The 13,307-nt window shown below is 43.4% G+C and overlaps 1 protein-coding gene across 1 annotated transcript in view; it reads right to left on the reverse strand.

Moving 5' to 3' along the window:
- The window catches only part of PRKCB (protein kinase C beta), a 364,546-nt gene that overhangs the window by 53,538 nt on the left and 297,701 nt on the right, over positions 1 to 13,307 (reverse strand). Inside the window, exon 10 of the mRNA XM_037813650.1 lies at positions 6,763 to 6,936. Within this exon, the coding sequence (XP_037669578.1) occupies positions 6,763 to 6,936 (174 nt within the window). The remainder of the gene's footprint in view (positions 1 to 6,762; positions 6,937 to 13,307) is intronic.

The raw sequence follows: 13,307 nt of genomic DNA on the forward strand, positions 1-13,307 counted from the left end.
AAAGACAATTATTCACAGATCCCTCCCTAAATCAAATCAATGTTTTGATTTGTCTATGTCTCCTGATTCTTTTCCACATGCATATTTAATTTAAACACATTTACAATAATATCTTAATGGAATTTAATAGTTTACATTTTCTGTTAACATTGTGCCATGCATATATTTAAAAGAATTTTCTAACCTGATTGTCTAAGGATTCTTCTAATGTAATTGTTTGCCTAAACAAGATTTTAAAATCAAATTTTCATCATTTTAAGAATTACAGGATTGTTTTGTATATTTGTGGGTGTCTCTTGCACTCTATTTTGACCATCTTGAGGATTTAAAAAAATTTTTCCATTAAGGATCTTTTATCCTCAAGATTCTAAGTCTCTAAGAAGGAAAACATCAAATTCGTGGCATATTATCCTAGATTTGCCACTTTTCTCAAAGGGAGCTGATTCATAAAAGGATTCTGGGTCATGAAATACAAAATGACAATCCATTCTGGCTACACCATCCTCCTCACTGCTCCTCAAACGCGCTGAGCATGCGCCTGCCTCGGGCATCTCCACTCACTCTTCCGGTTGTCTGGTACAATTTGCACCAGATATCCACATGCCTCACTCCCTCACTTGCTCTGGTCTCTGCTCAGATATCATCCTTATCAAAAGGCCTTCCTTGATCTTCCTATCAAAAAGCAAAATCTCTCTGCCCCAGTCCATCCATCTCTATCCCCTTTATTTTTTGTTGCTAGTATTGTTCATTATCTGTGTCATCCTTAGAATGTAAGTTCCAAGGAGGAAGAGGGATTATTTCTTCTGTTCACCAATGTACCCCTCACAGTGATGCTGCTAAGACCTGGCACGTTTATTTCAACAAATATTTGTTGAAAGAACTAATAAGCATTAGCTCCCTCCATATACTGGTAGAAATGATCTGACTTTAAGGGATTCTGGCTTTAGGGATACTGTCTGCTCCAGTCCTAGCTGCCTCCTCCTCTGAAGCACTAATCTGGGCGTCAGAGGGCAGACCATGCTGGAAGCCAAGTGAGCCAGATGGATGACCATCTCCATGGGCCTTCTCTGGAAGGAGATGTCTCTTTCCTCCTCACCTTAGCCATGATATATATGTATATATTTTTTTCATTTAGGGAGCATTGCATATATCCCTAAATGAAAAAAAAAAAAAAAAATACTCCCACTGATAAAATCTTTCCCAATCCTTGCAATATCCTTATAGGATAAGTGGGTTGACTCTGCCATAGTAGAAAGAACACCCAAAGGGGCATTAGGAAACCTGACACAAATCCAGGGGCTGCCCTGATTGATGGTATAACCAAAGCTGCTTCATCTTTCTGGGGTCAGACTCCTTTGTGCAGAAATGTGAACAGTAACACTTACAGTGTTCTTGTGAAGATTAGATGTGATCATGTAAGTGATAATACTTTATAAACTAGAAACAGAATCTGGAGTTAAGGCAGAGGCAGGATAGCAAAGGATTCAGTTTGGAGCCCCCGAGCTTTACAGAACAAATCCCAGCTTCACCTCGTCTATGTGACATGGAACAAGTTACTTAACTTCTGTGTATGCCAGTGACCTTAATTGCAAACTGGGTATAGCAAGAGTATCTACCCGGTACAGGTGTGGAAAAGATAAAATGAGTTAATACATGCAGAGTGCTTAGGATAGTGCCTGAAATACTGAAGTACTTACTCATATGAGCTGCTGCTTTTCATTGTTGTTTTTATTAATATCATTGTCAGGGCCATTTCAGTGGCAACTCAATAAAATGCAGCAAAAGTCTGCAATCAATGGGCCTGTGACCTGGCCATGTGTCTAGGTGAGCTATGTGCATCCCTGATTGTCAATCCTTTCAGCCACAAAGTGGGATGACAGATAATCTCTTCCATCCCAGGATTTTTGTGAGGCTAGAATGAAACAACTCAACCACTGAAGGCCAACTCTACGGTTAGTGCTCCAGTGGTAAGTCAGTTCCACTCCAGAGATGAGAAAGCCGAAGGATGGAGATGCAGTGTGCCTTACTGGGTCTGGGGTAGAGATTGGTCTTCCTGATGGAGTCCCAAGGGGTCAGGTGGAGCAGAAGTCAGGCAGCTCCACACTCAGAGGCATAACAAGGTGGCAGTTAAGCACAAATCCCCCTGGAGCCAGGCTGCCTGCATTCAAATCCTGGTCCTGAAATGGACTAGCTGTGTGGCTTCAGCCTGGCTTCTGCGCTTTGGTCCCTTCTTCTGTGAAATGGAGATGAAGATAGTTCCCATCCCCAGGGGTTGTCATGCAGCTTAAAATAAGTTGGCCCTTGGTACCCTGCCTTGCCTATAGGAGGCATTATTATAAGTCTTTGAAACTAAATTTAATTTGTGCAAAATTAAAATATATGTGCTTAGCCAAAAAAAAAAAAAAGTGAAAGAAAAATTATTTAAATGGAGGCTTTTTGCTCATGAGCATACGCCGCAGAGTGAAGGTGAGATGGAAGGGGTACCTGCTCTTTCCTCAGCCAGCCTCATTTAGTACCCAAAGACTTCTTGCTCACAGGGAGGTACATCTCCCCAAGCCAAGCATGGCTCCAAAACTCAAAGTTACATATTTTTTCCAAATAATACAGCCCCACGAGACAGGATAACTATTTCATCCAGTCCTCAACCAACAGAAAAGCTCTGGCCTTGCTGGATTGGAAGACCTGTGTGTTGGTCTCCAGCATGGAGCTTTAACCCCCATACAAGATGCAAATCCACTGAACTCTTGCATTCTGGGCTCCCGTGGTTCTTAATCTCTCTTCCCTTGCATGTGACAACTCCTTGATGGCACCTGGAGCTTTGCACAATTCCCAGTTGTAAACCCAGTCCCTGCTCTCTAACTCCAGAAAACATCAAAATATGAGCAAATGGGGTGGCCCTATATTAAAGGAATAACCTTAAGTCCACTCCACTATTTTAAAACAGTAAATTACAAATGAAGATACTGTACCTTAATGAATTATCAATCACAAATGACTAAATTCTCTCAATCTCAGCACACCCAACTGGAAGTGAAAACTGCTGCTCCAGTTTAGCCCATCCTCTTCCCTGAGAACAGGATCTCCTTCTTCACATATTTACAAGGCTGAGGCTGTCCTTCATCTCTGGTGATGTGGAGGAGTCAATTTGGGGCCCACCAATGGAAGAGGGAGTGAGGGATTCTAGAGGCTTAAATCCTAGTCCTGCCTCTACAATCATTTGAATATCTTTAGGTCTGAATTCCTGAAGGTAAAACTAGAGATTCTGCCCTTTTATTGTCTTTGCCTGGTCCCCATGTGATGTGAACTTGTTGTTCACTTAATATTTGTCTTTACATCGACTCTCTTCTTTTACTCAAAAATTTTGTTTTAAAAGTAAATTTTAGCCATCTTCAGAGCACAATGGGGACAAATTCAGTACCTCAAAAACTGTTAAATTAAGGGAAAGAATCAAACATTTATCCTGCCTGTCTTAATATGAACTGTACCACTGTGTAATCAAGCAATAGATGAAGCAAATAGATGAAGATAAAAGCATTCCAACTAATCAATGGGGAAAAAGGGGATAAAATTACAATGTCACCAAGTTGCAATCCCTAATGAATTAATGGATCTGGGCACTGTGTCAGTTGCTGCCAACCTCACAAAAAGAAAGACAACTGGACATTATGTGCCTTCAGATGAAAGAACAAACCATCACTTTTGTCTTGCCAAAGGGATTGAACCTGAGTCAAGTCCAATCAAGCCTCTAGATCCAGCTGCCAATTTGTGGGGAAAACAAAAGACAGAGGAACATGTTGAGATGCCCCATGACTGTGTAGTCAGTAAAAGCCAGGCTGTGAAAATTCCACAGGTCAAACAGTCCAGGTAAAAGATAGAAGAAAGAGATGGAAGATATGGACAGAGAGATCAGCAGATTAAAAGACTTACAAGACCCATCAAAATTTTTTTAAATGGGCAAGATTAAATGATCATGTCTACAGATGATAAAGCCATAAAGACAAACAGAAGTCAAGCTACCTTTGTAGGGGTGGAAGGGAGTTGAGATTAGGATGCAGCACAAGGAGAGGCTTCCAGGGTGGCTGATGGTATAAGGAGTTTAACCTCACAGTAATTCATTACCTAAAACATCTATTTTGTGTGATTTCCTGTATCTTTTTTAAAATAGTCCAATTAAAATTTAAAAATTAAAAGGAGACTTCATAGTACGATAATAAATGGAAGAAATCTGTAAAAATATATAAAATAAAAGCAGAACAGTGACCTGCAAACTGCTGTTTGTCTAAAGCTCAGAACTTGAGGCCTGTTACTTGCTCTATATTAAAAAGGCAGGTGTTAGAAAGATGTTCTGGGCATGCTAGCATCAAATGGAAACTTTCTCCTTGAAGTAATCAGAACTTGAAGCAAACTGAAAGAGAAATGTTATTTAAAATCCATGTATCACCTAAAATCATCCTTCACACTACCTCAGACCATTTTGCAAAGCTGTGCACACAACATACTTTGGCAAACACTGTTCCAGCTATTAATTCTGCTCGCAATGGAGCAAAGGAAGTTCTTGTAGCTCCCTGTTGCCATCAAACTCCAACAAGAGACTGGTGGGCCAAAGCCCTTGCAGGAAATACTGTGCATGTTTGTCTTAAAGGTTCCCCCACCCTCCCACCGCCACAAATCTCCCTTGATGGTCTGTGGCGTGGTAGGCACACCATGTAGGATTTGAAGACCTGCTCCCAGGAGAAAATCATCTGTTCACCCAAAATGCAATGCCTTGGTGGTTATCAGACACAATCTGTGGGCCTATTTGCCCATTTGCCTCTGTAGGTTCTGCTACCCCATCTCCTACTTCATTGTTTCATAACTGGACACATGTCTGCTTCCTCTGCTCTAAGACCGTAAGCGCCTCAAAGACAGGAACTGGCACAGCTCTGTACTTTAGCACTTGGACCAAGGCAAGGATAAATGTCTAGGAAGTGGATAACTAACATCTCTTGAGATTTATCAGGTAGCAAATACCATGTGTGTGTCTTGTGTGAGATCTCATCTCCCCTCCACAACAATCCTGGGATGTAGCTACTATTATCTCATCCATTTCACAGATGAGGACACTGAGGCCCAGAGAGGTTTTGTAATTTGCTCAAAGTTATTCTGCTAGTTAGTGACTGAAATGGCTTATTTTAGGTGTCAACTAGTCTAGGTTATGCTGCCTAGTTTGGTCGAACACTGGCCTAGATGTTGCAGTAGCAATTAGTTGACTTTAAGTAAAGGAGGTTACCCTCAATAATGTAGATGACATAATCCAATGAATTGGAAGCCTTAAGACCAAAGAATTTAGGGTACCAGAGAAAAGAAGAAATTTTGCCTTAAGACTACTACACCTTCTCCTCTTCTCTTAGTTCCCAGCCTGCTGGCCTCCCCCACAGATTTCATGCTCAAGACTTCCACATCAACTCTTATCAGAATTTCCACCCTCCTGGCTTCCCCTAAGAAATTTAGACTCAAGACTTCAGCATCACTCTAATGGGAATTTCCCTACCCTATGGAATTTGAATTGCCAGCCCTCACAATCATGTGAGCCAATTTCTTAAAATAAATCTCATAATATACATATGAAGGATATATATACATACCTATATCCTGTTGGGTTTGTTTCTCTGGAGAACTCTGACTAATACAATGACACAGCCAGGATCTCAACCTGGGCCTCTTCAACTCCAAAATGTATCATCACAACCACAGAGAACTACATAGATTTGGGAAGGAGCCAAGGCCCGGCTGTGAAGGACAGTTCTATGCTTGGTATGTGGTCTTCGCTAAGAAAACCCACCCAAAAGCCATTTCTGGGCCTTTCTAGGCTGGGACTACTCAAACTAACTTGGCAAACACAGGCCCTGGTGCTGTTGGAGAAGAGAGGAATCTGAAGCTTTAAGTTCAATGCAACACACAATAGTTCCATCTCATAAAGGGGTTAGGTTCTAAAATCAGCAAATAGGCTGAGAACTAGATAGAATCAAAATTAATCTTGAAAAATCGCTTAAACACCTTTAAGTCACCAGACCATGGGCCCTTGGAAGTTCCAAAGGCAAGAATTAACATTGTACTTCTTTGTACTTGGGTACTTAGGTAAGTACTTAGGTAAGGAGGCCAAGGTCTAGTTGAACAGGGAAAAGGGAAGGAGTTCATTAAAGGGATGGCTTGTGGCCTCCAAGACAGAGTTGAAATCACAAAGTAAAAAGCTGATAATGTGCAAATAACCCCTACTCATTTTGGCAGTGACTGGCTCTGAGGTCACTGTGCCCCAACCCCCTGGCTGAGGGCTGTGCTCTCAAGCACAGCCTTCTCCCCTCCAAGAAGTCTCATGAAAAGGCCTCAAGTAACCTGCAGAAATATACCCATGCTTTAATTGAAAGGGTCTGAAGGGCTGACCATAACCATCTAAAGACACAATCTGTGGACCTTTTCACTCATTCCCATCTATAAGTTCTGCTATTGCCTCTCACTGTGAGTCCAAAGGACCTGAGATCCTATCTCCAAGTCCCTCCTTTGTGTCAAAGAAAGGGTCCCAAGTTGAGAAAGCATCTGGCTCGGGATAATACTTCTCAATAGTGACCTCAGAAATCCTGGCAGACTTCCCTGGGCCCACCATCTTTCTGTCTCTAGAATGCGGAGGGCTCAGGTGTCTCTTTGGCGCAGGTGCTGCTGGGACAGCTTTTGGCAAAGCCTGGTGAAACCCTGAAGGTGGAATTCCAGGGAGACCAAACACATTACCATGGTCTGGAAGCAGGAGTGGAGCTGGGTGAGGAACGGGGGCTTCCCAGGCAAGGCCAGCACCCGCTTCTCCACCATCGTGCACTCCACGTCGTCATCTTGGATAACAACATCCTTCTTCAGGATCTTCACAGCATAGAGCTCATCTGTGCCTTTTCGCTCTGAGAGCATGACCTGGGAGAGACAGCAAGCAAGGCAGAGCAGTTAGATGGTAGGGGATGAGGGTGGAGGTTAGTCGCGGGCAGCTGACATTCATTCAAATCCAGTTCAAGGTTTGTCAGATGCCCTGTGCTTCCTCTGAAACAATGTATCAAGTTGAAGAATTGACCCTCTGGGATATGACTCCATGCCCAACCAACGTGACTGCATGACGGTATCTTTGCCTGTTTGCTTCACTGATGTAACACAAGACGCTAAATAAATATTCGTTGAATGAGGGACTGAATGCCTGATAAAACGGAATTTGTGGTATTTGTTCCTTTATTCATTTGATTATTCAACAAACATTCATTAAGAGTCTGCTAAGCACTGGGGATACAGCAATAAACAAGCAGGTACATTCCGTGACCCGTACACCATGGAGGAATAATTAATTACAGGAATGATGAATGTGATGTTTTAACACCCTCTCCTGTTGTCCTGGGGCTTCCTCCAGGCAGCTATAATCACAACCTGGGCAAGTTAACTGAACATGCTATTATTTTCACAGGCTGTGATGATGCCAGAGGGAACAATGACCAGCAGATACCATTCTGGGGAAGGCACTTAGAAAGCTCAGGACAGGACTACCTTACAGGGAGACTTAACCTGGTCTAGGGCTTCCGGGAAGGCTTCCTGGAGGAAGAAGCAATCAGATTGATGTGAGCATATACTGCATGCAGTTGTCAGATATTTTGCAGGTAATACTATCAACCACCACTGTGTTTTTGAGCACAGATCACCATGCCAGGCATTAAATTAGTGCTTTGCACTCATTATTTCTCATTTACTTTGATTAAGACCCTAGAAGGTATATACTATTACAAAGCCCACTTTACAGGAAACTGAGGCTCAGGGTGGGTAAGTAATCTGTCACATAACAAATCCAGGAACAGGGTCAGGATCTAAACTCAAATAGAATAGTCTACAAAGTCCCCCACCCCCCACAAAAACACCCCACTTAATTAGAGTTCCAGAAGAATCCTCAAGGAGTTTAGCTGGTTGAAGAAATAAAATGTTCATACCTGCCTTTGGAGGACCAGAGAAAGCAGCCAAAACCTGGGGCCAGAGGGAGGGCACACAGAGGGAGGTTAGAGGCCAGAGGGCAGCTCAGCCCTCTGATGAATTCCTATTGCTAATGGAAGAAGCCAAACTGAACCCAGGCACCAAAGCTTCTGGGCTGAGCCTGTTGGCCCACACAGAGGCCAATCCTGCTCTCGCCTTCTCTCTCATCACAGCATAGGAGGCTGTGAGCCATGCAGACCCAGGGATTTAGAGCCATTTAGGAAGAAAGCCCCTGACACACACTTCCAAAGGAATAGGACTATCTCAACCTCTTTCTCCCCAGCCCCGCAGGAAAAATAATAATAGCTGCCAAGCTGAGCAGCTGCCTCTGCTGGTCATTTACTTAATCCTCTCTCGGCCCCAAGAGCCTAAGTGGCTGGCTGGGGCTCAAAGTGTTAGAATGTGCCTCCTCGGTTGACTTCCCACCTCTCTCTGCTCCTGGCTGGTACTCACGAACCGTTTTCTCCTTCCCCAGCCCTCACCAAGGCAGAAATAATGACTCAAGGAAGACAATGTCCTCAAATGTAAAGATGCAGTTAAATAAAAACTCTGGAGACAGAGTTTTTATGCTTTCAAATTCCAGAGAAGGCTGGAGCTGAGGCAAGAGCAGGGGAGGGGGTACGGAGAGGTGAGCTGGCTGGAAAGAGAAGGAGGGGAGGGGCTGGAAGTAGGAGGAAGAGTGTTCAGTTGAGAGGATCCCAGGGTACAGAAGCAGGCACTCAGTGTTGCACTGTCCTCAAGTGTGGATGCTCCCACTGACCATCACCATCATTGATAACCCTGAGTACCTGTAAGCCCACGCAGAACAGAGAGGAGGGAGCCTGGACCCCTTGAATGCACATTATGATAGGACTCTTTGGATGGAGGATGTTCAACAGATCAGCTGAGATTTCACCATTTACCAGGAGCAGGGGTGGACATCCTCCCACTGCTTCAACTGTCCCCATTTTACAGATGAACAAACTGAGGCTCAGAGAGATTAAACTGCTTGAACTAATGACCGTTCTAAAACTGCAAATCTGACCATGCCACTTGAATGCTTTAAGTCCTTTAGTGGCTCCTGTGAGCCACACAATTCTATGACCATGTTCCATTCTTTCTTGCCCTTTGAACCTTCTTTCCCCACTGCCTATGAAGTCCTTCCACATGCTTCCACACTCTCACAGAGACTCAGCTTACAGGTTACCCTCGCTGATCCACTTAGACTAAATCAGCCACTCCCTCCTCAGGTCTCCCACACTGCTTTGCAAATATGTCAATTCCTTTATCACAGGGTTTTCCAAACTCCAATCATGCATGTCCTTTTGCACATTTTTTCCTACTGTCTAAACTGCTATTTGCTTCATAATTTTAAAATCTAGTCACGTTTTTGACTGAATTTATTTAAAAAGGAAACTTTATATCACCACTATAAATGGCAAACCAATATCACTAGCCATAAATGGAAGATAAGCATAAAAATAAATAAAAGCAAAGCGGTGTTAGTAAATTCTAGCTAGATACTGCTGCATGCTGAAGGCTGTGAGCCAGACCCTGCATTTTCTGCCTATGAAAGGAAAAAAAAATGATATTAACAAATGTTAGAGACACATTAATGGCATATTGTCATCAAATGCAACTTTCTCATTCAAGTAAATAGAAAGACTAAAAGAAAACATAAAAAGTGAGTAAACTTGTCCTGATGTGACTTAGTTTTGTTTAATATGTCTATGCACCATGTGAAATAATCTCAACTGCTACCAAAAATCATCCTGCAAGCCATCAGTGCTTATGTGCCCCCTACCTTAGGAAACACTGCTCTGTTTGTAGAGAGTTTCATTTTAGTCAAACAACAGGGATGTGTGAAAATTCTCTGTGCCTCACTCTGTCCTCAGCTGAAGAGTTCAAGGGAAGAAGCAGTCAGTAACCTGATAGCGCCCCAAACATCCTGGGAGTGGTGGACAAGAACCCAAGGTTGGGAAATTCCTCTGATGCTGGTTGGAGGATAACATGACCAACACACGTGAAACGCTAGTAATAATTTAAAACCAGGAGTGAATAAAATTCTAGAGCAGGGGTCAGAAAACTTTTTCTGCAAAGTGCCTAGTCATAAATACTCTAGGCTCTGCAGGACAGTCTAACTACTCAACTCTGCCATTTTATCAGGAAAGCAGCTATATACAAGGCACAAATATATGGGCATGGCTGTGTTCCAATAAAACTTTAATTACAGAAACAGACAGTGGGCCAGGCACCAGCAGTTTGCTGACCCCTGTTTTAGAACTTGTGTTTTGAAGAAGACCAGAAAAACAAGAGTGACTCATCAATAATGACTGCAGTTTAATCTGGAAATGAACCATAGTGTGCTTTTCATTTCTTCCAACCCCTGTTATTAGAAGAATCTCCTATTGGGCAGTGGACCCACCTGTCCACAGCTGATTGGATAGAGATAGATACCTGTCCAAAGCCCAGGCAATCAGACTCATTCTCCTAAGTATTTGGAATTAGAATCATTCTGATCTCGCCTAGAGTGATCACTTTCTACTACATGCAGGGAAAGAAGAATGAAACAGATGTGTGCCAAAAAGCTCAGAGAGAGAGCGAGCGAGCAGAGGTCTTGAGTTCTAGTTCCTCTCTCTCATGAGATCTCTCCTGAATTCCAGTCTCTCATGAGGCTTAGCTGGTATGGGAGAGTGAATTAGGTACCCCAATTTAACCTGCATTCCTATGGGTATGAACCCATTGTAAATAGGCTCTCTTAAAGATGTTATTTTAGTTAAGGTGTGACCCAACTGAATGGGGGTGGGCCTTCATCTGGAACACTGGAGGCCTTTATAAGCAGAAGACATTCAGACAGAGAGAGAGAAAGCCAAGGGAAAAAGCTGGAAACTAGAAGTCAGCAGGAACCCAGAAGAGAAAGGAGAAGACATCGCCATGTGACAAGAAAGCCAAGAATCCCCAAGGATTGCCACCAACCAGTATCAGAAAGCTACAGATTTTCTGGAGAAAGCAAGCCTTTCTGATGCTTAGATTTTGGACTTCTCCTAGCTTCAATACTGTGAACCAATAAATGCCCATTGTTTAAGCCAACTCATTGTGGGCTATTTGTCATAGTATCTGGGCAAACTAAGACAGCCAGTTCCTGGGAGAAAACTCCATATCCCTCCAATAAAGTTATTGTTTTTATTTATATTTGTTTGAGTGGATTTCTGATTCTTCGATCTCTTGTAAGACAAAATTATTGCTTGGGTAGCTCAAATTCTTAATAAAAGCCAAAATTTTGAGAAGCCAAATAGAATCAGCTCAATACCTGACATACAAGATAAATTATTTATAGGGGGTAGTACCTCTCACCTGCATCAGTCACTTGGGACACTTGTTTACAATACAGACTCCAAGCACCACCTCTCATTCAGGAGATCTGTGCAGTAGCCCAGGAGTCTGAATTTTAACAAGCACTCCCCTGCTGTTCTAGTTTGCTAATGCTGCCGGAATGCAAAACACCAGAAACGGATTGGCTTTTATAAAAGGGGGTTTATTTGGTTACACAGTTACAGTCTTAAGGCCATAAAGTGTCCAAGGTAACAACACATCAGCAGTCAGGTACCCTCACTGGAGGATGGTCAATGGTGTCTGGAAAACGTCTGTTAGCTGGGAAGGCACATGGCTGGCGTCTGCTCCAAAGTTCTGATTTCAAAATGGCTGTCTCCCAAGACGTTCCTCTCTAAGCTGCAGTTCCTCAAAAATGTCACTCTTAGTTGCACTTGGGGTATTTGTTCTCTCTTAGCTTCTCCGGAGCAAGAGTCTGCTTTCAACAGCCATCTTCAAACTGTCTCTGTAAGCTGAAGCTCCTCTCTCAGTTCCAGTGCGTTCTTCGAAGTGTCCCTCTTGGCTGTAGCAAGCTTGCTCCTTCTGTCTGAGCTTATATAGTGCTCCAGTAATTTAATTCAGACCCATCCTGAATGGGCAGGCCAACACCTCCATGGAAATTATTCAATCAAAGTCGTCACCCACAGTTGGGTGGGGTGCATCTCCACAGAAACACTCCAAGAATTAACAATCTAATCAGCACTAAAACGTCTGCCCCACAAGATTGCATCAAAGAACATGGCTTTTTCTGGGGGACATAATACATTCAAACCAGCACACCTGCCTTGATTCTAATCACCGAATTTGTTGCTCAGATGAGCATGGTGATGGTCATGTTCTAAAATGTTTCCGTAAGTGGAAAAGGTTTTTTATGAACCATCTCACGCAGTCACTTCCGCTAATATCAGCATAAAAGGGTATGCACTGTTTCTTCAGCTGTCCCTCCCTCTCCAGGGTGAGGATTCCAAACAGACTGAAAGGATGTGATGAAGTGGCATTCTTATCCAATTGCAAGCCACATCTGTTACCCAAAAATCTTCTGGGGGAGGTGATAAATAGCAGCACTCCAGTGACAGCAGAGGAAATGGAGGAAAATAGCCCAGGGATTCCTGGCTGGAAAGTTTGTTGTGATAAACTTCACTGGCAAATCCAAATGGCAATGCGTACCTGGGATCTCAGCCCCTGACCATGGGACAGTATGTATAAGAGTTAGACAGCCTGGTACATGTCTAAGTACTGCCACATACCAGCTGTATGGCCTTGGGAAATCCACTTCACTTTCCTGAGCCTCAATTTCCTCACCCTTAAAATAGGGGACACCAACAATACTTAACTTTTGATGGTGCTGAGGGGATTTGGTGAGATGCAGTGCAAAGCCCTCAGGACAGAGTGCTTATCATGCAGTTCACCTTCTCAGAGAACCACCGGGGTGGGGGTGGGGGGTTGCTTGGGATCCCTGTACACAGCACCAACACCCACTTCTCAAATGACTAAGGAGCTTTGTCCAGAGGCAACTGTGTGTCCATCTGCTCACTAAGGTGAGAAGGCAGAGACAGTCAGGGACAGAACACATTACACCCCCTCCAGCTTTAAGAGATGAAGCCCATCACTATTCTTACCATCCCTCTCCATTCCTCTCTCCGCACCCAATATATATGCAAGTTTCATTAGCTCTACGTTCAACATATCTGCCAAATCCAGACTTCTTCCTGGGAAGCTCTAGACTAGTCTCCTGCAAGTGCCTCCTAACTAGTCCTTCTGCTTCCTTCCACTCCACTTGCTCCCAATCCCCACTTACAGTCTATTCTCCACACACCCTGCATGATGCTTTACAAACTCAAGTTGGTTCACAGAGCTCCACCTTTCCAAGGCCTTCCCTGTCTTCCCACTGCACCTGGCACTAAACCCTGTCTTGGGACTGCTGCACTGTCTTT

The sequence above is a fragment of the Choloepus didactylus genome, chromosome 21, assembly GCF_015220235.1.
Source record: "Choloepus didactylus isolate mChoDid1 chromosome 21, mChoDid1.pri, whole genome shotgun sequence".
NCBI classification, from domain to species: Eukaryota; Metazoa; Chordata; class Mammalia; order Pilosa; family Megalonychidae; genus Choloepus; species Choloepus didactylus.